The sequence below is a fragment of the Lissotriton helveticus genome, chromosome 11 (assembly GCF_964261635.1).
Source record: "Lissotriton helveticus chromosome 11, aLisHel1.1, whole genome shotgun sequence".
NCBI lineage: Eukaryota > Metazoa > Chordata > Amphibia > Caudata > Salamandridae > Lissotriton > Lissotriton helveticus.
This window is the reverse complement of record NC_136072.1, coordinates 696752255-696780111: the sequence shown is the minus strand read 5'-3', so window position 1 is coordinate 696780111 and position 27857 is coordinate 696752255. Positions and strand designations below refer to the sequence as shown.

The 27857-nt window shown below is 40.7% G+C and overlaps 1 protein-coding gene across 1 annotated transcript in view; it reads left to right on the top strand.

The window, feature by feature from the left end:
* The window catches only part of ZMAT4 (zinc finger matrin-type 4), a 2238825-nt gene that overhangs the window by 1370408 nt on the left and 840560 nt on the right, over positions 1–27857 (top strand). The window contains exon 5 of the mRNA XM_078665763.1: positions 21875–22037. Within this exon, the coding sequence (XP_078521889.1) occupies positions 21875–22037 (163 nt within the window). The remainder of the gene's footprint in view (positions 1–21874; positions 22038–27857) is intronic.

The window sequence follows — 27857 nt, the reverse complement described above, 5'->3', positions numbered from 1 at the left end:
ATTCTAGAGTCAAGGCTGAGGCCACCTCAATATCTGATGCAGGCTGGACCCAATATATATTGCAGCTAAATGAACCTAGCTCCAGTTGCAGGTTTCTGTTGGAGTCGAGTAATGAGTCTCCCACATTGAATGTGTATTGCCCTCCTTCCTGTGAGGAGATAGAAAGTTTTATTAAGGGCCCTAGGTACTTCAGGGTGATGGGCCCGAATGAACCCTGATTTCTCTAATCAAACAAGATGTTTCTGCATGGGCTTTCATTATGCGCCCGGTGTTTCAAAATTGTTAGACGTATGGGACTATACCATCTTTTTGGAAAGGAAGAATAGTGGTGCCTATACATAATAAGGGTCCTAAAATCTCTTCTACCAGCTTCAGGCAGTTTGCATTATTAGATGTGATTGGGAAATTGTTCTCCAAAACTATTCTTCTTCACCTTCAGGATTTGGCATTTGCCAATAACCTTGTCCTTGTGGAGCATACTGGTTTTTGTAAGCATTGTGGTACCTTAGATAATATCACAGTCCTTCAAACACTGATTGAAAAGTATCCTGTGGCTAAGGATTTGGCTTTATATTTTGCCTTTATAGCTTTCTCCACAGCATTCAAAAGGGTTGACAGTGGGACTCTGTGGAGGAAATTGGTTGTATTAGGGATCTCCGTGCACTTACTTAATTTAATTGTTGCTTTGCACTCTCCTACTTAGACTCAGGTCGTTATGGGACCACAATGGGCTGAAGCAGGGGTGCTCTTTATTTTCGTGACTTTTCCAGAAAAATTGGACAGCGTAAGGAGGACCAACCAAATCTAGTAACAATAAATGTTGGTTGTCTTCTCTACACTGAGGATGATATTTTGCTACATTTAACCCCGATAGGACTAGAGAGGCATCTTTCTGAGCTGGGAAACTCTGCTGATGAACATTTCTTAAATATCTCCAAGAGCAAAGTTATGGTTTTTAGTTCTTAGGTACAGAGTTAGGAAAGATTTACACTGTTTCTTGGGGAAAGATAAGTTGGAAGTGGGGAAGCTGCATGCATATTTAGGTAGAATATTGAGTCAGTGCAGAAGTAAGGCATTATCCCAGGCTTCAGCCATTAGCATGCTTTACAAGTTCTGCTGTCAAATGCATTTTGCCCATGTTCTGGCCGTATGTAAGACTAAAATTCCTCCTTCATTGAGTTATGCCAGTGAAGTAATGGAAGAGTGATATTTGTCCTTTTTTTGGAAGTTTGAAGGGTGCATTTGGCGCCAAATACGTCATTTGAATTTTTCAGCTGCTCTTTTGGCTCTCAAGCTTGAATGCCGGCTCTTCTGTACGTACGTATTTGCTAAGGCAACAGTTCTAAGGTGTAGAAATAACATATTGAACAGTGACTCAGGTTCTATACGAGCTGCATTAAATCATTACATCTTTCATTGCCTGAAGGGAAAAAGTGCTGTCTTCTCAAATTATAGAAAAGCTTTGGATATGTTTGGAATTGGTCAGAGTGAAGTGGCACCCTTCCCAAAGCTTATTTTGACAAATATGATTCAAAATTCAATTTATGAAGTTAGTCGAGAAAGAAATATTGTACTGTGTACTCAGCACAACAGGAATAATACATTATTGGAGAGTCGCATTGGCAAAAAACCTTAACAGTATGTTCTATGGAAGCTTCCTCATGGTGTACGTAGAACTATTTTGCTATTAAGGCAGAATTTGCTTCAGCTACGAATAATACTGGAGCATGGGAAGGATTACTTAGGGTTTTGTGACCTCTGTGGGGATTATGTCCAAGACCTCAATCATGTGTAATTTGTTTCTCCTTTTCTTCATTTATTACGACGTCAATTGTTAAGACCATTGTTTTTAAAGTACAATATTACTTTGGCAGCCAAGGCCCGGAAAAGTTTTATTGCACTACCTTCGGAAATAGTCTGTTCAAAAATGTTACACATTTTTAAACAATCTTTATGATGAACTGATGAATAAGGGCTCTTAAGATCATAACGTTTTGCACAGTATAAATAGATCTACCGTATATGTATTGTTCTGTAAAGCTGATTGCAGTCTATTAAATAGTACTGCACTGTCAAATATGTTTGCATTATTTACGTGCTACAATTTGTAGCTTGAATAGTTTCCTATATTTTTTAAGAACTGTTATTTATTGATTCAATTGTGCATTTACACTTGATTAGTCCGTGTTTTTTGTTATCAGAGTGGAGTATGTTTGTACATTGAATTATATTTCGTGTATTTTATCCTGTACAGTGTGGACTATGTGAACTGTTTTTATAAACCTTTGTGTACATTTTATGTGGACCTCTTTGACTTCCAATTCATAATAAACTTTGACTTTGGTTTGGTGTAGGTGACATATAAAATGCAACTGATGCAGGTTGAATATCTCACAGTTAACGTATAGAAATATTTCCTTTAAATTGATTCCTGCCGCACCAGTGAAGACCGCCTTGGGTAAAAGCATTCTACACCACAACATGAAAGCTAAAGTGAGGAGGATCTTCCTCCAGCAGTGTGGTGATTGTAGTTCCAAGGTCACACCAGTGGCTGGAAAATTCAGCCACCAACAGCTAAATTAACCTACTTTAAAAAAAATGACCACACTGCTACATCTTACAAAGGTGGAATCAAGATTTATTTGCATCCATTCTGTAGCAGTTGCAAGAAAACTGTGACAATTAGAACAAAACTACAAGTCATCTAAATCCTTTTTCCAAAGGCAACACACTGTTACCATCTCCATGACAGAAAGAATTATGCCCAAAAACCCATAAAAATGCAGGCATTGACTATACCAACTTATGGTGAACAATTACTTGTGAATTACTGAAATTATCATTAACTGCATTTACCACAAAGCAAAGGGGAACTTATGCTGATTTGCCAACAGTGTGCTGCCTCCTTGCCCCAGCACTGTTGAAGCTCCACTTGCAGAGATTATGCTGGTGGGCCTTGGAATGCACCGGCGCCCTTCATTGGGCTACTGGCCTGATGGAATACAAGCACCTCTAAAAAGACCTGCTACTTTAATTCCGGCTGAAAAAAAGGCAATCACCCAGAAACGTGTGTACAGCAATGCACCGAAAATCTGGCACTGACTGCACCAACTGATTGGTAAGAAGTCCTTACTTGTGAGTTACTAAAATTATCATGAACTACATTTATTAGGAGTAATTTGGGAACGTTTTCTGAGTTGTCAACAGTTTACACCCACCCACTAATTTTTTGAAACGCTTAACTAACACTTGCAGAAGATAAACAGTTCTGCTCCTTGGCTAATCCATAATTCTTTCTGACTTATAAATGTGTACATGATATGTCTTAAAGTATAGACGGAAATAAAAAAATGTCATGCGCATAGTTGGTTTTCAACCTTTTTCCCTGGATTTAAATTCACAGACTTTTTGTTTTGGGCCATATCATGCGTGCTTGTGGTTAGGAAAGGTACACCATTTTACGTTTATATTTTGAATGGCTTTTTTATTCGAGCAAAGTGTTGCCTTTGCATTGTCTCTCTTTCTGACAGGAATCTTGTAAATACTGAGAGTAATGGTGTGCTTGCTTACGACTTCTGCACAATTTATTCATAATCAAATGAGGTGCAAATTAAATGTGCAGATAAGCATAGAAAATAAAACCCACAGAGTCAGCACAACTGTGTGGGGTTTTGCCACACGTTGGAATGAGATCGCTGCTTGCATCAGATCCTCCTCTTGGTATTGCCAGTGGTCTAGACTAAGTTCAAAGGTTCATGTGCATAGTGGGCGAGCACAGTATACTCATGCATTAAACGGGCAGATATTAAATACATGTATATGCGCGTGTGCATGCATTTACATGTGTTTTACACATCTTAATGCTTGCTGAGCCAAGTGCAAAGAACTAATTTCAACAACTTTCATGAGGCATAAATCAGACTGATCAAACACGCAAAAGGTGGCGAAGAGCATTCTAGCAAATCGTCTAACCACTGGCAATCACACATGATAACATTTTTTTTTTTTTTTTTTTTTTTTTAGTTCAACAAGATTTTATTGAGAGAAATAAGGATCCAAATAATAGCAGTCAAAATACAAAAAGGTGATACACTCCAATATGAGTAGAACGTGAAAAACCAAACATGGATATCATTTGATCAGTAACTCAATTATATGTAAATAAAATTAGAAAGAAGGGAATCAATATGAAGTTACTAATATAAGTCAATAATGGGTATATCGTGCAGAACGTGGAACATATCAGCCTCTGAGATGAGGGAGGGGGCAGGGGAAGAAACAAGAGCAAAAGGAGGAAGGAAGGAAAGAAAGGAAAAATAGCAGTAGACAGAAAGAACGGGATGAGAGGGCAGGAAAGAGGGAGAAAGAGAGAAGGAATCCCACAGGAATAACCCAATGCAGCGTAACTAGCAGACCACACATTAAGTAGACAAACCAACAGGAAATCGAGGGACTACACCTTGCGAGGAGAGGTCCATGTATTCATCCAATGATGCCCAAATCCCACTTGAAATGGAAGGCGATAGGTGTGCTAGATCTACTGAGGTGTGAGCACTGCGTAAGAAGGAAACCCATGCCCACCACGTATGGTAAGAGACTGATGAAAAAGATTTCCAATCCATAAGGATAACCTTTACCGCAATAGATAACAGAAGATCTAACAGCTGTAATTGTAACAAATCAAGGGGAAGGGGCGTAGGAGCAGCCCAGGGACCTAATATAACTAGAGGAAAAGAGAGCTGGAGCTGAATGTCAAAGATAAGAGATAAATGTTGCTGAATAAGGTCCCAAAAAGGTTTAAGTAAGGAACAATTATAGAACATATGAGGGAAATCCCCCGCCTCCAGGCCACAACTCCAACAGAGATCATCTTCTTTAAGGTTGAGAGAATGAAGACGTACAGGTGTCCAGTGGAGTAAGTTAATCGAGAAAAACTTGGACTGTATTAGGGAAGGAGCTATTTTGTTACGAAGCGCAAATTTGCTAATGGATTGCCAAGCTTCAGATGATAAATGATCTGTAATATTGTGATCAAAATGACGCATCCATTTTTGTTGTGCAACTGTCTGGTCAGGAAGCGAAGTAGAAGATAGAAACTTATATATGCGGGAGGCAACATGACCAGCTTTGAGCCAAATACAAAATAGCGAGATGGTAGGGGAGGAGGGGTGAAGACGAGTTTTTGAGATGGCAACCTTGATTTTAAGAAAGGTATAGAAGTCTAGATTAGTTAGAGAGTGTTTGAGCGCTAAGGTAGAAAAAGGTAAGGGCTCCCCAGAGTCACTATACAGATGTTGTACAAGAGAGACACCTTTCGTAGCCCAATATGACATGAGGGTGGGAGTGATATTAAGTTTAATTTTGGAATTACGCCAAATGGAAGACCATCTAGTTTTGTGCAGAGGAAATGCCAGCTTCCTGTCTACTCTCTTAATTGCGGAAATTGTATCAATAATTATAGAGCGGGAAAACAGAATGTGCAAAGCGGAAGTAGTACAGAGAGAGGCAACTGGTAGAGGTGCAGCTAAGTCCTGTTCTATGAGTAGCCATAAAGGAATATGATGGGATGGGGGAGAAAACCATAAGGCCCCCTGAGAGGCCAAGAAAGCCGTCTGATATTTTTCCCAATCCGGAAAATTACACCCCCCCATATCACAGGGTCTACGTAAATATTTATATGCTAATCGAGCGCGTTTACCATTCCAAAGAAATTTGGCGGTGATCCCATCGATTTCCCGAAAAAAAGAGTCGGATAATTTCATCGGAATCATGGATGAGACAAAATTAATAATCGGCGTGATCATCATTTTTAGGGTTTGTAGGCGACCCCACCATGAAATATGTTTCGGAGACCATGTATCCAGAAGACGACGAACCTTAGTAAGAGTTTGAGATTCATTATAGGCAACCGTGGTATGTAGCGTGGAACAGAAATAGATGCCTAGATATTTGAGATGGGTAGATTGCCACTTAAAGCCAGCCGAACCCATATGAGCAGGGAAACAGTAGGCATTTAAAGGGAACATTTCTGTCTTATCTCTGTTTAGAGTGTATCCGGATACTTTAGAGAACAAAGAAATGGTGTCAGAGATAGCAGGGATGGCCAACGCTATATCATCTGAGAAAATGAGAACATCGTCAGCGTAGGCAGCGGTTTTAAGACAATGAGGGCCAAAGGAAAATCCTTTGATATCAGGATGTAAATCAATCAGCCGAAGGAGAGGATCAATAGATAACAGAAACAAGAGAGGGGATAAAGGACACCCTTGCCTCGTGCCCTGGCAAAGATTAAAAGAGGAGGAAGTAGCACCATTAACCCTAATGTTAGCTGTAGGTTGGGAGTATAGAGACATTACCATGTTAATAAAAGAGTCTCCGAGGTTATGTGCACATAAGACAGCTCGAAGGAAAGGCCAAGAGACCTTATCGAAGGCCTTTTCCGCATCGAGGGCTAAGGCCGCGGCAGGTAATTTGGATCGCTTAGCCGCTCCAATAATATGACAGAAAGTGCGGATATTGTCTCTTGCCAGTCTACCCTTAACAAATCCAGTTTGGGAGGGATGGACTAGTTTAGGAATAAAAGATTCTAGACGTTTAGCCAAGATTTTAGCAAAAATCTTCGCTTCCATATTAAGAAGCGAAATAGGGCGGAAATTCTTAGGATCTGAATGATCCTTACCTTCTTTCGGGATCACTACTATTGTGGCAACAGCAGCTGTACCAGAAACAGAACCATTACGAATGAAAGTGTCAAAGACAGCTTGTAGCTTAGGAACCAGTAGCGGAAGAAAGGTTTTATAAAATAAGATCGGGTATCCGTCTGGACCAGGAGCTTTCCCTGAGCGGGTGGCCTTGATAGCAGCCGCTATTTCCTCCGGTGAGATAGGAGCATTCAGAGTAGAGCGATCTCCTTCTGAGATTGATTGAATCGGAATTGATTTTAAAAAGTCTTGGCACTTGTCAAAAGAAGCCTGGTTAGAGGGGGTGTATAATTTGTTATAGAAATCGCGAAAGACTTCAAGAATTTCCTCAGTTTGGAATTTGGTAGAGCCAGTGTGGTCTTTAATAGAAGAGATCTGGGAGGACTTATAGGAAGAATCTTGGAATTTTAGCGTGGCAGCCAAGAGTTTCCCAGCGCGATTCTTTAAAAGTAACTTCTTGGACTTTTGCGCCTGGAAGCCGATATGAGCTCTTTTAGTGACAATAGTATTATATTTGTATTTTAGGAGCTTAATTTGTTGTAGGATAGTCGGGTCTTTAGTATGTCTAAAGGAGGCCTCCAGAGTTTTGATGTTAGAAGATAAGTCAGTAAGTTCCCTCTTAATCGCCAAGTTGCGTTTGGACATGCATGCTATAACTTGGCCCCGAAAAGTACACTTAAAAGAGTCCCATAGAGTTATTGGAGAAGATACCGAGTCCTCATTTTCACGGAAAAAAGTGTTTATGTCCGTGGAGAATTTATCCACTTGATCAGAATCATGTAACACTTCCGTATTAAGTCTCCAGGAACGACCACGCGGTTTCGGCGCAAAGGACGTAAGCGTAAAAGTGACCGCAGCATGATCGGAAATGACAATGGGATGAATCAGCGGAGAGGAAGTAGCTGAGACAAGAGAGGAGTGAACCAGGAGATAATCAATACGAGAGAATGAGGAATGAGGGGAAGAAAAGAAAGTAAAGTCACTGCCAGTGGGATTATGGAGACGCCAAATATCATGTAATTGAGCAGTGGAACACATGTTAATCATCTGTTTATGTGCTTTAGGTGGACGAAACTGGAATGCAGAGCTCCTGTCTAATAAAGGATCCATTGGTAAGTTAAAGTCGCCACCAACAATGAGATTGCCAGCATGAGGGGTGTCATGCAATTTTTTAGAAATGGATTTCCAAAAGGTTGGATTATCCACATTCGGGGCATATATATTCATAACAAACAAGTCATGTTGTCCATCCGACAATTTAGATAGAAGCCAGCGACCCTCAGAATCATGCTCAGAAGAGATGATTGATAATCCTGAATTCCTTGAAACTAACATAAGCACCCCATTGCGTTTACCAGAAGCATCAGAACAAGACACATCCGACACCCATTCTTTCTTTAAAAATAAAGCTTCTCTACTGGTAATTTTAGATTCTTGAAAGAGGACTAAGTCTGCCGAGAGCGACTTACAGTAATCCAGGATTTTAGATCGTTTTACTGGATGATTTAATCCCTTAACATTAAGGGATAATACATTTAAACCTGGCATGGAACAAAGGGGGATACAAACGGAGACAGCATTGATGACAAACAAAGAACGGGGTGCAAACAAACAGTGGACCAGCTATTAAGCAAAATAGATGTTACGGGAGCAACCATGTGGGAGAACCAGGAAAAAAGAAAGGCCAGAAGAGAAGAAAGACAAGAAGAGAAAAAGAGAAGAAGCAGAGGGGGAGGTCTAAAAGAGACCCACATCATGCAAGGGAGAACGTGGAAAGGGCGAGTAGGGGAACCGTATTAAGAGCAAAAATTGGTAAGGAGAAACAGCCCAATTATTAGAAAAAATCTCATGAAAAGAAATAAACCACATGAAGAAACAGCCGAACTCAGTGCAAAACCAGTTTGAAAATGAGGAGCTGAGACGCTATAAGAGGAATAATACACTTCAGGGTAGATTAGCGATATCATAACATGAACAAGATCATATAATGAAGAACAATTGAATCAAAAATGCAAAAAAAAAAAAAAAAAAAAAACTTAATTATGCAATAAACAACCTAAATAATATGTAACATTACATAAATATAGTGGCGAATAGGCAGCTAAATCACATATTAATAATAACAACAATTACATAACTATACTATAGAGTGGAATCGTAGAAGGAAAAAAGATAAGTGCAAGAGAGGAGCATGTAGAGACAAGGAAGAGACAGAGATGGAAGAGGGAAGGGAGCAGAAACCGAAAGGAGAATTCTACTCCGCTATACTAGAACAATAACTAGCATAAGGTAAAGATGAGAAAAAAAGTGCTAGTGAAAAAAGAAATAGTATATTAATTACAAACAAGAAATCTGCACCCAATAACTATAACAAGGCAAGTATAATGCAAAGGATAGACCAGAAAAAGAGGCTGAGAGGACGGAATTGAGAAGGAAGAAGAGATACAAGAGTATTATGGAGAAGAGAAAGAGAAGAAAGAAAGTACAATAGCAGAGAGGTAAATTAGCGTGTAAACATTACTAGAAAGAAAGAAGAGGAATTCATCTTGAAAACAGTACAACCACAAGTATAGAGATAAACAAATCAGGTCCCTGAGGCCCCAGGAGCCTGCGTTGTTGCTCTTTGAATCTCCATCTCTATTTCCTCCTGGTTGTCTAAGAACGTTGTCAAGTCTGCCGGTTCATCGAAGATCCTGGTACGTCCTTTATAAGTGATGCGAAACTTGGATGAACCCCGGAGCTCAAGCGCGGCACGCCATGCAACAGCGGCGCGCAAGCCACGCCCCACATGATAACATTTAAACCCATAATTCATTTACTCACTATGCCACCACAGACTAGACCCAGCCATATGCAAATCAGCATTGGTTCTGCTGCAGTTGAAGCAGTCCAGCCCGAAAAGTCAAGCCAGGTGCTATTTGAACCGAATACAAGCAGCTCAAAACCAGTTTTGGTCTATTTTGGCATCTTCATTTGGGTGCAGCTTGGTTTCCAGTGGTACAGAGATCCACATCTGGGTAGAACCTAGGCTACTTAAGGTGTTACATCAAACACACAAAACGCTACAGAGGCCCACATCTTCCAAAACGTGTCTTGGGTTATTTGTATTCTGTTTTAGAGGGGATGGATTTTTCCTGCCAGTTCCTGCTTGACTGTTCACACTGGAACAGTTCTAAGGCTGATTTGCATGTGAATGTGTCCAATCTATGGTGCCATTGTGGGAAATAAATGATGGATTGGAATGTACTAGAGTGATTGCCAGTGGTTAGACTATTTGCAAGAATTCCTCCCATCAACGTTGGGTGTTAAATCAGAGTCAAGAAACATTTTATGAATAATACCCTCCCTACATTATCTCATGCTTATTAATCTGCAAGCTTTTTTGATATGAGAGATGCAACCTGCTTTATGTCGCAGAAAGCATAGCAGGTATGTGCATGTATTTTTATAATCATTCTGGAGTAGACCAATGTTTTGGTACAATACTATGTATGTACAAATATAAATGGAATCTCTATTGCTCAAAACCTAGATGAAAGGCAGTGGTGTTGTACATGGTCAAAGGCAAAGACACAGTCAACATGTTATTGGAATGATAGCTGGTTTCAAAGAACAAAAATGGTTTGTTCCTGTACCATGACATAGTGTTATTTGAAGAGGTGTGTCTACAACTCTTCCCTAAATTTGAACAGGGTGGCACATTTCTGAAGGAAATGGCGATTCAGAACCGGGATGCATAGATAAGGAAGGCTTGCTTTCTTTTTTAAGTTTTTGCAATTTTTCTCCAGTCTGATGGTGTCCTGGCTGCTTTGAACTAACGGAGATGGTGAGCTTGTCTGATAGATAGGCAGGACTGCAAGTCATGATGGTTATTTAGATGGTGCAGCTGGTTTTGAAGCAGTGCAGGCGACCAAGGGATGTCAATGGATGTTCCATCAGGATGGGTGTGAGGTAGTCATGCTTCTTTAGACCCTAGATGAGGCACTCTGCAGCATGTAGGATGCCCTTAAGAGGGTGCAGTGTGGAAATTGTGAAGCCAAGGACATGGCTTTGCCACCATTAAAATAAAGAAGTGCATGGGCTTCAGTTGAAGATCCGAAGTGGCTTCTTGGAGGAATAATTTCATTTTACCCAGAAGAGTGAGCTGATATTAGGCCACCTTAGCATTTCTGGCTGTCTGTTCCTTTAGGGTGAGATTGGTGTCCAATGTGTATCAGAGTTACTTGTCATTGTGTTAAAGCTGGGGTTCAAATCCATCCGGGGTCATGTTGTTGAACCAAAACTTAAATTTGTGTCATTGGTGTATTGTGAAGTGTTCAAGTTGTCAAAAGTGAATTAAGTCTAAATGAGCTCAATGTAGAGACTGAAGATGGCAGGGGGCAAGATTGATCCATGTGAAACTCCAAAGCTGATGGGAATCCTTGGGGATCTGGAGTTATTCATGTGAAAGGACTGGTGTTGGTTGGATAGGTAGGATGAAAACCTGTGAACGATGTCTCCAATGAGTCCTGCTGCTCTGAAGGAGTTACATATGTCAGTGAGATTTTGGCAGACAGGTTTAAAGGATGGCTATTGTGGGATACAGAAAGGAGATATGGATACAAAGGAGAAGTAAGTTTGGTGCTGTTAATGTGCAGTTGGATCTTCTGTATTGTGTCACTGAAAAATGGTTGATACCATTGCACTTGACCATGGAGTGTGTGATAGGATGGTCAGCAAAGGGTTGATGTCATGTTTAATTGTTTTGAAGAGTGTTTTGCTTCTGTTGGCAGATTCACTAATGGTTGTGATATAGTACTTCTCTTTGGCTGATGTGATCAGTTGTCTTTGTGTTACCAGGAGAAATATCAGTATTGAGAGGTTGTAGTGAGTTATGTTGATTTATCCACTTTACTTGTCTGTCTCTTTATGATGTGTTTATTGTCAGCAAAGCCTTTAGAGTACCATGGTGCTGAAAGGATCAGCTTGCACTTCTATGCAGTAGTTGTAACATCGGTGTTCACAAAGTTTAGCCAAAATATTTTGAAATTGCTTAACTGGTGTTGACTTCAGACATGGAGGTGGCAGGGTGACAACTGAGTTTGGGGCTTTTGGTGGTCCATGAGAATTCCATCTAGTATTTGGGCTTTTGCTGTTGTCTCTTATGCTGAACTATCTAGTGCCTGATCAATCAAATTCCCAAAGCCATCACTAGCCGTCTCAACATCCGAGGAGAGAGTGGGTGGCAAGGATATTACGGAAGGTAGGATGATCCAATTTCTGGCCGGGGCATTTATATTTAGCATTAAGCCGGCTCTGAATTTTAGAGCCAGTATGATCTAGTGAGAAACCTAATAGGTAATGGTCGGTCCAAGCCATTGGTACCAATAATAGGCCCTCTGTGAGCGGAACGTTGGTTAGCACAGGGTCGAGCAAGTGTGCCGCCTCATTCGTAGGTCTAGAGACCAGTTGGTTTAGTTGGCAGGCAGCCAAATCATTCAGAAAATTATGTATGTCTGGGTCCTTATCGGACTCTAGATGTAAATTCAGTTCACCTATGATAGTAAAGATGGCAGATTGTAATGAAAGGCTACTGACTGCATTAATAAGCCCTTATTTAACATTTTTGGATGGCCCAGGTGGGCGATATATCAACAGTCCAGAGAACGTAAATTTGCTTGCTATAGCTATTTTAAAAATGGCCCTTTCACAATCCCGAATAGGTGCTCGATTAAAAGTGCAAGTATAGCAGTCTTTATAGATTGTATAATGTACTTATTTTATCGAGAGGTCTGTAGATGAGTTGGAAGGTGACATACTTAGTTGTGGAAAGTGAGAAGTGATTTACAAGAAGTTCCATGTTGTTGTGTGTTGCTTACTTGCTTATGATGCAGGACCGGGAGGACCCATTGATGACATTGACGTTTGTTCCCTTTTTATAAGACCATATTATTTCTCATCAGTGATGTCTTTGAGGAGGTGACCAAGCAAATAGGAAGATATCTTGCAAGCAACATACATATAAGTGAGAATTGAACATCCGATGGCCCCAGTTAGACAATGATCCCTCCCAGGAGTAAAACCTATGCCCCCAGCTGGATCTCACAGACTGTTAGAAATGATGGTCTCTGGTTGGCAGTGGTTTGCACAGTGTTCAAGCAGGGACTCTCACTCTATTCAGGGAAAGTAAGTAACACACCTAAGATAACCTCTGCTCACCCCCTTGGTAGCTTGGCACGAGCAGTCAGGCTTATCACAGAGGCGATGTTTAAATTATTTGTACACACACACTCACACACTGTATCACAGTGAAAACACTAGAAAGAGACTCCATACCACTTTTGAGAAATAGCCAATATCTAGCTGAATAAAATAGGACCAAAATGACAAAATCCAACATACTCAAATTAAGATGTCACTTTTGAAAAGATTTCTTAAAACTGTAGCTCTTAGAAATCAATAGCTCGTACTGGGACTATCTCGGCGTCATAACCGGTACTAATCCAACAGTTCAGCTCCAACCGTGAGGTACCTTGGGCCGGCTGTGGATTCAAATGGACCATGTTTACAGTACCTTCGAAGTTGATGAAAAACAAAGACATTGCATGCGTCGGGGAGGTGAGGCATCACTGAGCGGATGCAGCGTCAGTTCCTCACTGCCGCAGGGGAGGTAAGGTATTTGTTCCTTACTGCTAGACAGGGGAGGTGATGCATTGGTTCCTTACTGTTGCATGGGAGGTGATGCGGTGTTGGCAGTGCTACATCTGTTCCTTGCAACTGTGCGTGGTCGATGAGTAAAGAAGGTGACACGCGTTGGCTATTGAAGCGATGGCCTCAGCAGGCGTTGGGCTACGTTGTAAGTCAGGGTGGTGTGTTCTGCTCTTCATGAGTGGTGCCTCAGTCCGGTATAGGCAGCCACTTCACTGACAGTATTGGGCTTCCTTTTCTTGGGTTTCAGCATCAACTGCTAGGTTCCAAGGGCCAAGAAATTGGATTTTACTCTACTTGGAAAGACAGGACTCCCAGCAGAGAAGTCCAGGGCTCTAAGCAAGATGAAGGTGAAGTTGTTGATGGCCCAGAACATTCTTAACAGGAGGCAAGCACACTCAAACCCTTGAATAACCTTGAAAGAATATAGAAAGCAAAGTCCAGTCCTTTCACTCCCAGGACAGTAGCAGCATCAGCAGGTCAGCACAGCAAAGCAAACTACAAAGTGGCAGTCTCCCCTGACAGCAATCCAGTTTTCTTCCTGGCAGAATGTACTCAAACCAGAAGTGTTCTGAGGATATGGTGTGCCGCCGCGGCCAGGGCGACTGACGCTGGAATCTTGGGACCACGGTTCGATCCCCGGCTCCGGCGGCAGGTTAGCCCAGCACCATGTGACTCTGGGCAATAGCTCGCTTAATCTTCCCGATGGCCCCCAGCGCCTAGAGACCCTTACGGGTGATTGTGCGCTTTACAAATGTGGACTTTAATGGTGTCACAGGTTCAGTAGTTATACCCATTTTAGCCTTTGAAGTAGGTAAACTTCAAAGGACAGTCTTCGTATTGCACAAGACCCTGCCTTTCCCTGCCTTGGCTCTAGACATACTCCAGGGGTTTGAAGATGCCTTTGTGTGCTAACAGCCTAGCACTATTCAGGTGTCAGTGTCAACTACTCCCAACACTCTAGCTCAGGAAGATTAATCAGCCTGGTGATGGGCCATCGAGATATGCTGGGCTACCTCTGATCCCTTTGTTTGACTGTCTAGAGTGAATGCATAAACAGCCTAACTGTCACATCCTTGTATTCCACAGACAGACAGAGGCACAGAATGGTTAAAGTAAGAAAATACTAACTTTCTAAAAGTGGCATTTTCAAACCTGCAATTTAAAACCCAGCTTTACTAAAATATGTGATTTAAAAAATGTACGCAGAAGTTACACATACTCTGCATTACACAGAGTAAGGGCCAGAGGAAATTATTTTCCTCCGCTTGGAGCTCACGTGGAACCAAAAATCCAGATGTTGCTGCCATACAGAACTTTAGAAGTACATTTGTCTTGATAAATCTTAGCAAAGGTTTGGATGGATCTGCTTCCCAAACTAGTGGTAAAATTAAAAACTGCCCCAATAGTTTTCCTAAGCTCCTGACCTTTGGCCACAATTAAGGGCTTCCATCACAATTTGAGTCATATAGCTCTCCCAAGTAGGAGAAACCCACGACCTTTGCCAAATAATGCCCATTCAGGCTAAAGGTCTTTGTTCTCAGTTTCTTGGGCCCACCACCATGATATGGGATTAGGTAAGGTTGACTGAGAGGTCTAAATCCCTCATAAGAGATTCTAGCATTTTCCAAATCTAATAGTACTGGTAGGGAACCTGTGCCAATCAATGGACAGTCTACATTTGTAGCAATTAGGGCCTGTTTCAACCCATTAAGGTACTGGGAGAATAAAAAAGGGACAAGGATGCCTTTTTGACGAACCCCACAATCCGTTTTCAAACTATCTGTATATAAAGAATTATTAGAGTACCTAACTCCAGCAGATGTCTAAGCTTTAAGCTCACAGAGAATGTATACTATGTTAGGGTACAACTTGCATCGTTACTCTGGACTTATTAGTAAATCACATATGGCAATCATGGAGAAACCAAATACCAATACATTTTAGATAGGAAGCACTTGCACTATAGCACTGGTTAGCAGTGGTAAAGTGCTGAGAGTTCTAACACCAGCAAAAATTAAATGAAACACAAAGCCAAAAACAGAAGGTCAAAGGCAAAAAGCCAGAGGAAACCACTTTAAAAGATACCAGGTCTAACCGATCCCTATGGACCACGGTCATTTCATTGGTACCTTCACTGACAGCCTATCTTTGTGAAGTACACTTAACGCCCCACTAGAGAGCATAGCCTCAGATTGACAATAGGCTAAGCTGCAGGCACTGGTGTTGATGGACTAATCTCTGCGCTGCACGTAATCCACACTCAATTACTGTTATGTAGTTCCTAGAACCCCCCAGGACCTGTACGTTTTAGATGCCCTAAACTGAGGGCTTGGTGTGCAGACAGAATCTGGACGCCCAACAGCATGAGTCAGCCTTTGGATCAGCTAGCTCTACGGTGCCACTACCACCCGTTTGTATTTTCAGATATTGTGGAAACAATCGTGGAAACAATATGGTATCTTTCACTCAGTCACTTGTGCCTACTTTACTCGAATACACATAGAATGACGATTGGAATGGTTTTAACAACTATTTATTGATCAAGCGTCAGTCTAGCATGAAACATATTAGTTGCGACAATCAAAAGACAGGAGCAGACAAATGTAATCGCTAGTACCAATATCGTAAAAAGTAGATACATTTCTACCATAGTGCTAATAAGATGAATAAAAGCAGATTATGTAAAACAATAGCATTGGCATACTCCTACGATGCGTAGCCTATCTAAATGTACCTAGCCTAGATATGAAGGTGAAGCATGTGTATGTAAATGTTAGGATAAATCCTATTGGAGCCAAGAATCCACTGATGAAGTGCTAACCCCTCACCTGATGGTTCTGAATGAAGGACCCCGTCTCTACATCGAGGATGCCACCCTGCAAGGAATGTTAGGTCCCTGCCTGTTGAAGGATCAGCCTGCGGAGTCTCGGTCCAGCCTGGAAGGAATTCTCTTCTCTCTCTGTAAGGGGGAGTAAGGGTCTTTTATACTAAAGTGGCCACTCCAGGGTTTCTTCTAGAATCAATATGTTTTGAAAACCTTCACTTATCCTCTGCTAATGCTTTTCTAAAGAAACATGATCATGCACAGCTGGATGTTGGCCATGGATGAAAAAAGTGGTGAACCTTATACAGAATAAATCTGCCTTGCCTGGAGCCATGTTTATGTATGTCAGGTACAGGGATCAAAATAGGGTACCAAGAGCCTGATGTCGGAGAGACAGAAGTAAGCTACTAGGTAAAACGTCACATGTGTAGGACTGTTATGTTGTGTGGATGGGACAACATTTTTGAAATTGGTACATACATGATGGGACTAACCTAAAGGACATGACACCCACTCCTCATCAAAAGGTCAACAAGGTCAGCTAGGAAATGATAGCAAATCTAAAAAAGGCATAATAATTATGTATATTAAAATATTTGAAAAAGCAGTTAAAAAGTCTTTAAATGTCCATAAATGCAAGGTCTATAGTGAAAGCATTGTTCTCTGAAAAGCGTTCATAAAAGGTCCTTTATATGTTTGATTGTATTGGCATTGCTTTTATGAGCGCCTTGAAAGCCACTATGTTCAGATAGCGCAGAAAAGAAAAACAAAGTCAGTTTGACCTTCAATTTGTTACATGTTTAAAAATTGTCCAAACGGTTCCCAGTACAGTGTAGACCAGATTGTTTAAGAGTACTACGCTGAACACTCAACATCACTGAACATATCATCCGCATGAGGCAGTACTTCCAGTATGATATCAAGTGAGCAGAACTAGACGTGCGATTATCTAGTACAATCGGTAAGGTAAGGTAATCGGTAAGGTTGCCTACCCTTGGCAGCATGTTTTTATATGAGGGAGAGGGACCACGGATCATGTCTGATGGGCTATTACTCTTTAAGATGCTTTGTTGGTGGTGGGAGGCCCTATGGCTTTGATTTTATTAGACGCAGAGGAAGTATTTGATAGGGTCTCCTGGAGGTATCTGTGGGCCGTCGTGAACTGATTAGGTATCAGGCCTGGGTATGTTAAAGCTGTTAAAGCTCTGTATTGTACACCCAACGCTAGGATAGCATTAAATAGGGGATAAATCAATATCAAATTCAGACCCAACTGGGCACAAGCCAAGGCTGTCCTTGTTCCCCACTGCTGTTTGCCCTCTATATAGCCCCCTTCATAGGGAAATCTGACAACAACGCTTTAATACCTCCTATGTGGTACCATGGTTGGGACACAAAAGTGTTGGCTTACACTGACAATGTGAGCATAGGGACCCTTGATCGATCAACTGCACTAAAAGAAATCGAAAAAGAGGCAGGGATTTTTGATAGATTTTTGGGTATTCTTTAAATCAGGACAAAATCCAAGGGATGATTAACAGGAATATACAGCTGTTTGATAACCGGTTGGTGGACAAGGAGGATTATCTGAGTGTCAGCATATCTACTGAGGTGGAGCAAAACTATCTCTTGTTATCAGAAAGGTAAAGAAAGACTTTTCAAGAATGGAGAGTCTGCATCTGTCTGTAATAGGCAGGGCAAAAGTAACATTGTTAAAATAATTTGTTTACCCAAAGTGCTATATATTTTTTGGGGTGATATTCCACTTGAATTTGGAAATCAGTTGTTTAAGTTACTTAACAAGTTAGTGATTAGATTTATCTGGGCTTACTCTAAAACCAGGAGGGTTCTTAAATGTATGACTCTTCTGAAAGAAAGAGGGTGATGGCCCTTTCTGAATTTTAAATTCTATTACTGGTTGGCGGCTCTACAGTATATGACCTCTTCATTTGAGGAAGTAGAAAGAACTCGATCTGTAAGAGAAGAAATTCCCCGGGTTTTTGATCTACTCCTTGGAATAGAGGCTAGAGAGTGCCTTTTCCTTCAAATTGATCCAAGGTAGTTAAAAAAATAAATTGATTCAAACCATCCAAGGAACCCATAAGATCTGGAGACCCCTCCGCAAAAAAACTGGGGCTAGGGCGATTCATATATTACACTCTAATTCAAGAAAACCAGTCTCCCACTGGTCTCCTAGGACTCTTATGTACGTGGGTGGAAGTGTCAAGGTAATAAACAACTAGGGGATTTCTATACTGACCTGTGAATTATAATGTTTGAGGAGTTAAAAATAAAGTATGAGCTTAATCAGAAGGGATTTGTTAGGTTTACGCAATTTAGGGATTTCTTTTATTTGGCAAGGTGGGGGCCCTCAGCGTTCTTCTAGAGTAGAGCTTGTAGGTCTATTAGTTGAGGGGCAACACTTTACGATTGATGGGATATATGGGGAATCAAACTCCCTCTCACAGGATAATCTAGAAAGGCTATCCTTGAAATGGCAAGCTAAACTAAGACGTACTGGACTGTCGTTGTATAGACCTGCACTCCAAAGTGCTCAAAATTTTGAACTGTAATCAATATTTAAATAAAGTAAGGGGGTGCCCTGCTATGGGTTGTCCCCACAACCCTGTCTGGAAACTGCACTGTCGAGGCTTGGAAGAATCCAAGTCTGCAGGGTTCTCTACCTGAGTCCCTAAGGTTTCTCTGTGTGTACGTTCATTTTTGAAAAAATTAGTACAAACATTTTTCAAAGAGTGACCCAGTAAACAAATTCATAAGCATACCAATTTATGTACTCATATTCATATTCAAATGTTGTAGTTTAAAGAAATTATTCACATATTTGAATCACATCAAAGTTACAAGGAAAACCACATTCTGTGGATTACCAATTTTATAAAATAATACAAATGATAATTCCCAATGCATTTCGGGTTTCGTTGAACCCTTCTTCAGGGGTTATTAATTTGTTGATTGACAATCAAGAATCCGTGACTTGAGATGCCAGGGCGTGATTTAAACAATACTGATTAATGCGGGAACCGAACCCACATATTAGAACTTCCAAATAATGTATCACTCTTCTTTACTTCTATGTAGTGTCTGACTCCTCGAAAGTCTCTCAAATTCAACGGAGGTGGTAGATCAAAAAGGAATAAAATTCCGGAGCGTGTTCCGAACTGCCGCGTTTCCGACTTTCTAAACTGTACACCGGAAGTCAGCACCATCGAGTTTTTGCGTTTTCAAACAGATTCGGGAGGATAACACTCACGCCGTTTATGAAGCACAAAGCAAGTTTAGAAAGTCGGAAACGCGGCAGTTCGGAAAACGCTCCGGAATTTTATTCCTTTTTGATCTACCACCTCCGTCACGGATTCTTGATTGATTTGAATATGAATATGAGCACATAAATTGGTATGCTTATGAATTTGTTTACTGGGTCACTCTTTGAAACATTTTTGTATTAATTTTTTCAAAAATGAACGTACACACAGAGAAACCTTAGGCCCTCAGGTAGAGAACCCTGCAGACTTGGATTCTTCCAAGCCTTGACAGTGAAGCTAAACTAAGAGGCATAGACAACTCATCTCTGAAATCCTTAGAGCTAGGAGCTAATATATTATTGTTAGCTAATTAAGCAGCCCAACACTATAAAATTGTTTATGATCTATATTATACTCCTTGTAAGATTGCTAAATGGGGTAACATCGTAGGTACTAGATGTCCAAGAGTTCAGTGCTGGGGGCAGATCTGGCTCATATGTTTTTATGTGTCCCTCACTTAAACCTCTTGGAGCAGAAATGTGTAAATTCCTCGATACAAATCTGAAACTTAAAGTATCACTCACCCCCTAGCTTATAATGCTGGGTGTACATAATGAAGAGGTCTCTACCTCAGCTCAGCTCTTTATGTTTGTGGCCTTCGCTGTATTTCGATTATGTATTGCGTTGGCCTGGCTCAATCAAACTCCATCATCTTTTCACCAGTGGTTAGGGCGATTTTTCGCAATTTATAATCTTGAGCTCTTGTTATAATGTTGTAAGGATAGGAAGGCCACGAAGAAAGGGAATCAAATCCGGGCCCCCTTTATAGAATGGATGGCACATCAATATGACTGAAGAAATTCTCTTGTAGGAGGATATATTGAAAGGTCATCTTGTTTTTATTATAATTGTTTATCTTATGCAGGGCTAAACTTGAAGGTAGGATCGTTTGTGGGTGTGGCTTCCCGCTTGTAACCTGATTGTTCCGCCAGTTATTATGCCTCTTTCTGCTCCCTCATGATCTTCCTTCTACCTTTTGCTGTGTTTCTGACCTCTATTTTGCCTCTTGCTGCTTGTTTTAGACCTCTATTTTGGCTCGTTCTGCTTATTCTGCCCATTATTGTGGCTCTTTTTACTCACTCCTGACACTTACTGCTAGTTTCTGACCTCTATTCTGCCTCTTGCTGCTGGTTTCTGACCTTTATTCTGCCTCTTTCTGACCTTTTTTGCCTCTTTCTGCTCATTTCTGAGCTTTATTCTGCTTCTTGCTGCTCGTTACTGACCTGTATTTTGTCTCTTTCTGCTTTTTTCTGAACTTTATTCTGCCTCTCTCTGCTTGTTTCTCACCTTTATGTTGCCTCTTTCTGCTCGTTGATGATCTTTATTCTACCGCTCTCTGCACGTTTCCAACTTTTATTCTGCCTATTTCGGCTTGTTATTTATAAGAGCTGTTATTGGGTTCAGTATTGGGTTCAGTATTTTTGAATCCCTATTTTTTAGAGTACCCTGGGACTTCAACTTCTAATTCCACTGTATCATCAATACCCCTTTCTGTACTACCAATTCCCCGCAGTACTGGTAGTTTTAGATGGGTGGGTGAATTTTTCACCAAGTTGTGAAGGATCCGTATTTCCCTAATCATGCATGTATTTACATCCTCCTTCAGTGGGAAACAACCTTTACAACGCAGTCATTACATTGCACTACCTTTACATAGCAGTCATTACATAGCAACATCCTTTACATAACATGTCATTACAACGCAGCCATTACATCGCATGTCACTACAACGCATGTCACTACAATGCATGTCACTGCAACGCAGGCATTACATCGCAAGTCATTACAACGCATACCATTACAGCGCATAGTACCCTTACACTATCCAACACTAGCCCTACTGTTGCATTCACCGGAGTTAGAATAGTAATTTTTACCTCTACACTATCCATCACTTACCCGACTGTTGCACTCACTGGAGTAAGAGTAGTAATTTTTACCCCTACACTATGCAACACTTCCCTTAAATGTGATGTAATGGTATGCATTGTAATGGTATGCCTTGTAAAGGTATAATGCAATGTACTGGAATGCGTTGTAAAGGTAGGTTCTGAAAATGTGATTTAATGGCATGCGATGTAAAAGAATGCGTTGTAAAGGAAGCTCCGATATAAAAACTGCATTGCAAAGGCATGCAATGTAAATGTATGCGTTGTAACGTCCTACTTTCTCCTTCAGCACATTCATTGCCTACTTGAAGCCTATGCTTATTAATACACATCTAATGTCTCTCTCCAGGTTGTAAAATGATGTTGTTGACCTCTAAAATGTATTTTCTCTTAGAAAATCCCCTCCTTCCTTCCACAGTAATAATACTATTTTTCTTCCATTTGTAGGGCAGTGACGATGATGCAGGAGATGTCGATAAGAATAAATGCTGCACACTTTGCAACATGTCTTTCACCTCGGCAGTGGTAGCTGAATCTCACTACCAGGGAAAGATTCATGCCAAAAGGATAAAACTGTTGCTAGGCGAACAGCAACCAATTAAGCCGACAGGTATGTCTACTTTGAGGGTGGTTAGAAAGAAATGTTGGCCCCCTCCCTGATGCTGGTGAATAAACTGAGGCAGCAAGGTTCCCCTTTCGTGTTCACAGGTCAGTCACCTGCTATTACACCATCGCTGCTGCTAGTGAATAAACTAAGGCAGCAGGGCTCTCCTTTGTGTTCAAAGGTCCCTCTCCTGATGATTACATCAAAAAGTCAATAGCCTATGAACATACATGTCTTTGCACTTCCCCCAAATCACCTGATTCACCCACAGCCTACTTCTCGGCGCCAGTGACGGGTTGTTTATTGGAGGAGGGGGAATGGGAAGTGTGCGGCACCAAGGAATGACAGGGGCATGGAAGTGGGAAGATGACGTGTTAAAAATAGCGCCTATGGCATGATAAAAAGAATTGAAAGCACTTGAATCCCAGGTGCTACGTGAAAGGGATGCAGCTGTTTGCATCTTCTTAATGCAGACAGCTCTGTGTGGCCGCCGGGACTAGGCCCAACTCGCCCATGTCAAATGTTGACTGCCTAAGGAAATGGCTGTTTAAGAGACTTATCATACTACTAAAGTTATAAATGTTATTATGCTGCTATCAATGAGAAATGTTAACAGGTGCTTCCGCAGCGTTAGGAGGCAATTTTCTGAAATAGTTGTCATGGCAACAATGAATAAAACTAGACACTGCATTGCAATTATTAAATATGAAAAAATACATGTTTGAGTACACCAACAGTCTGTGCTTAATTCAATTTTCTTACCTTGTTTACTTTGGAATAACAGCTTTTGTATGCTGGAACGTTTACGTAAGTTTGCAAGTAATGTGCGAAACGTTACAAATAGTGGCACACAAATTCGAGGTTATTGACATAGATCATCTTACAGTGTATTTTAACTAATGTCAGTGAAACATTTCTGCTGTGATTTACTACCTCTTGTGATTCCATAACGTACTCTCCACAGCTGGACGAGTTATTGGTTACCCAATCTTCCAGTGCACGGATAGGGGCAGAGGTTAGTGACAGTGTCATTTAATAGTATTGAGTTTTGGATTACAGCTTATAGCATTGAAATGTTTTTATATATTCATATCAATTGGCTGACTATGTACGTCAAGAATAGCCCTGTCGAGCCGCCCTTTGGAGAAACAGGCAAGATATCCACTCATCATTTATTATGTATTCTAACCCCTCACCTGATTTCCAGCAGTGTTTCCTCCTATTGATTGATTGGCCTTTAAATTGCTGTGTGGTAGAATTACTTTTTGATGAGTAGGTGGCCATTAGTTTCTCAGTAAATAGAGCCCATTGGCTGTCATTGTAAGAGAATCCACTGAAAAACACCAGTATATTGTAGCTGTCCAAATTGAATCTATGGTTCCTTTCAGCCAATATAGTCTCCTATAGTTTACTTTTATTAACTCCCCAAGAAGGGACTTTACCTGTGGATGTCTTACACTTTAAACCTGGATCTCAATGATGTGTTGCCCATGGTCACTTTCGGTTGTTTTTATAATATAAAAAAGAGGATATAATTTGAAATAAGGGTAGAGATATTACAGTTTAGTTAATTCTATATTGTAGACACGCTGCCTGGTAAGTCGATGCGGGTGGAGAATCTTGTTGATATTGTCTATTTAACAACCTTAGACCAAGAGATTCAAGATCTTTGACTAGACCCATTCCCCTAGTGTCTCTAAACCTGTTACTCTCCAGGGTGACCGACTGCTTCGGGATAGTGAATATATATATATATATATATTTTTTTATTTTTTATTTTATAAAGTTTTATATAGCGCGAACCAGATCCCAAGGGATATCAGAGCGCTTTACAATAAGAAGAAGTTAGAGTAATACTCTAGTATCGATACCAAAAAGAATGTCAAACAGTTGTAGTAACCAAAGATCAAATACAAGTGATACAGCACGAGAAGAGAAGGAGAATACAGCTCCAGTAACGATATCAGATAATGATACGAAACAGTTATTCTCACAATATTCACAGACAGGTGGTAGACAGTGAGTAATGCAATTAACAGGTCAATACCAAGCTGCTACGGAAGCATAGCTTACATCCGAGAGACGCAGAGAGCAAAAACACAGGATGATAAGAAGGATGTAGAGTTAATCAAATCGGCCAAGTTAAGGTAAGAATTTGTTCAATAGAAATCTTGTGACTTCCAATAGGTGATCTTGTTGCATTATGTTTTCTTCTCGGACAAATGACCACAACAAATTCATAATAAAGTCTCCTGAAATGATAATTTTTGTGTGTGTTGCATCTTGGAATATGTGTAGCAAAATATTTATTAATTTATCAGACATTGAATTCCTTGCACTTGCATCCAGATGTATGTTAACATTAATTAATGAAAGTTTGTAGTATTTTTGTACCAGTATCTCAACTTTACTATTAAAATGTTATTATCATCTGTGAACCTTGTTCGCTTTCCATCCTTAGGCCATATGCTACAAATGTTTCTGGGCTCCCTCTTGGGTATCCATATCTACTAATTTTAGTAGCCAGAACAAAGTAGCCAGTAAATCATTACGCCATAAATGAATGAGCTGCTCATGTTTCTTCTAGTAGGACAATTTGAAGATTTCTGGTGAAGGCAATCAAATAACCGTTTTGAATTTTGGCTTGCACTCGATTTATGTTCCATGAACATAACTGTAAGGTTTGCATTGGGTGTGCAGATACATTTTGCTGAGTGCACTGTATTTTTTCCTGTCAGGCCTTGGAATTACTGTGTAAGGCTGCAGTCAACCACCCTAGATTAAGTTGGGGTAGCCTCTGTGTTCCCAATTTAGAATGAAAGACTGATAATGAAATACCCATTTTGAGAATACTTGGTTATTTTTATCTTTATTTTGTGGCCTAGGAAAGTTCCTTTGGTGAATCAAATAGACTTGAATAAAGTGCTAATTGGGGCCTACTGATTTTAATTCCCCAGTTTGAAAAGAACTCTTTTTCCTGAAGGATTTTTCCAGCTAGATGATTAGAGTTCCAAGTGACATGGGTAGATTCTTGTGTCTTACCCTTTTTATTGAGAAATAATTTGATGGATTCAATATCTTCTGTTGTAATTTTATCAAGCAATTGAATTGCTGTTAAATGTTTTAGGATATTATTATGGATTAAATTGTTTGTCTACTTCCTTAGCTAGAAGCATGAGTTGTAACTATCTCACCTGATCCAGAATTATTATTACCTTTTTTGAGAAATTGATTGGTCCAGTTCATATCTATCACTTCTGTGCAATGGCGTAGTTCTGGTGGTTTCAGCCCTTGATATTTTAAACTCTTATTGGTACTTCTTTATTTCTTTGTATGGGTGATGGCTGAGCCGTAGCTATCCTGGGTGTTCGGCTACCCATGTTGTTTACCACAGACTCCTGATGGGGCCGAGCCTCATTCTTTTGATGTTTTATGGAGCTACCTGATCTCACAGAAGATCCATGGTTTGATGGATCTATCAAAGGTATTGTTGCTTTACTCTCTTCAATGGAATCGGTGTTTTGCAAACCTTTCCCCAATTTTTTATCGAAGAGCCAAATCTCATCCTTTTGATGTTGTATAGATACTAGCCCTCTCTGAAGAGCCATAGTTTTCTGGCACTATTGGCTGTATTATTAAATTACTGTCTTCAACAGTGGTGGTGTTTCACAAACTTGTGCCTGATTTTTGTCAAAGAGAGAGTAGAGTTTTCATCCCTTCCGATGATCCCTTGCAGACCTGGGTTCATATTTTCCCTGGCTCCTCATTAGACTTAATTGTATTATCCACCATTGTAGTAGTTGTACTTGAAGCAGGGATTTCTACTATACTATTTTGTATTTTGTTTCTAATTTTGTGTTATTATTTCCTCTGTTTCTTAGTCATTATAAATGGTGGAGAAAACGGTTGAAGATCATCATCCCCCTCTTCCTTCTTACCTAATGGTTCAGTATGTTGACTTTAAGTCACTCTTCTGTCGTTCATGCTCCTACTGTTATCTAGTCCATTTGTTTTCTCCATTGGTTGCACTGGATACGTGGAATTCTTATTGCAGCAGATTTGTAGATATCATTTCATATCTTCAATTAAGGTGGTCAAAACATCTGGAATTGTTGCTAGTTTATTCATCAGTAGTGCAGGGTGCAGTCTATATATGATGTTGCTGCTTGTGTTTGTACTCAAGTTATTAGATCATTTAGGGAGGCCTGTTTCTGATCGACTCCTGTGACTGATTTTGCCATGATATTAAGGAGTCTTCTATTGTCAATTGTGAGGTTCTAAAGAAAATATCCTAAATAACCCCTGATTCAGTATTTGATACTGATGGAGAGTCTTGGTCTTGAGAATAATCGGGGTTACCTTTCCTATGACTCTTACCCATAGATAGTGGACCTAGTTGTCCCTCTGTTTCTGATTTAACTTCTATGTGTTGTTGGTCCTAAAGCAATTTTGACAGGGCATACTCCAAAGGTGAAGATTCTCTTCTTTCGATAATATTTAATCAGTTTTGCAATGGCTCAATCTTCCTGGAGTTGGACTACAGCAATACATCACTTCCTTTAACATGCTGATTTGAGCATCTGAATTTAATTGCTGTAAATTCATAGTACTACTAGTGTGTACTTGTTGCTCCAATTAACCCAATTAACTGCTTTCCACTTGGTATAGCAGTTAGTTTGGGGAATGTGATTCGCTTATTATCTTTAATAATGTTTCCCTTCACTTCAAGTGGTGGTGGAGCACCTTATCTCACCAGTTGTCTTTGCAAACTTACTGTGGAATTTTGGGGTGAACTTGAACAAGTTGCGGGCTGTGACTAAAGTGATGTAATGCAGTTTTCTGACTAGCCTGACCTGCTAATCAGGACCCCAGTCTCTCTTTTTTCTCCCCTAAACTGGTATGGTAAGTACTTAGGTACATCCCAGATTGGATACTGGGGTACACTTAATAGTCCCTAGCATATGGTACTAAGGTAGCCAGGGCATAGGTACCACAGAGCATGTATTATGCCACCTATGGGAGACCCTTCAATCTATGCCATTGCAGCCTGTTTAAGCTGGTGCTAGCACCACTTACGAAAGTTATAGGTTTCCCTATAGCTTAGGTCACTACACTTAAACCCTATAAGTCACCGCTACAGCAGGCTTTATCAATCCTGAAGGCAGGATGCGTGGTTCTATGTGTGAGGGTGCACCTGCATTAGCAGGACATCCCTACAGCCATCAGAGTCTATTCTCCTGGGTTATATGTGAGACAGCCATATAACATATAGAGCTGCACAACGTCATTACGTGATGACCATCTTGAAACTGGCTGTAATGAACCCTGTTGTGTTTGGTATCAAACATGTTGGAATCATACCCCCACACCGAGGTAGGATTCCAAGCACTGTAAAGGCCCTCCGTTAGGTCCTCAGTGCTCCCAGTACCAGTCTTTTAGACCCGGACAGCAAAACATGACTGCTGCTGACCAGAGACACGATTCTGCCCTCCTGCTGCTGAGCCAAGCTTGAGCAGGGGAAGGAAGAACAATAGGCATCCTATCAAAGGGAGGTGTGACCACCTCCCAACCAGAATTTAGTGTATCAGGGCAAGGTGTGAGCGCTTGCCAGCGCCACATAGTCTGCGTGCAGGGCACATCTGATGTCCTCCATGCATAGTCCAGCTCAAACCAGTTTAGAGAGCTATTGGTTCCCACTCTGGCGCGGAACTGGACAAAGGACAGGGGAGTATCCTTCCCCTTGTCCAGCCACTTCTTAGGGAGGGACCCTGTATTATCCCAGCCCTTTCCTTAGGGTATTTAAGGACTTACCTGAGGGTGGGTCTA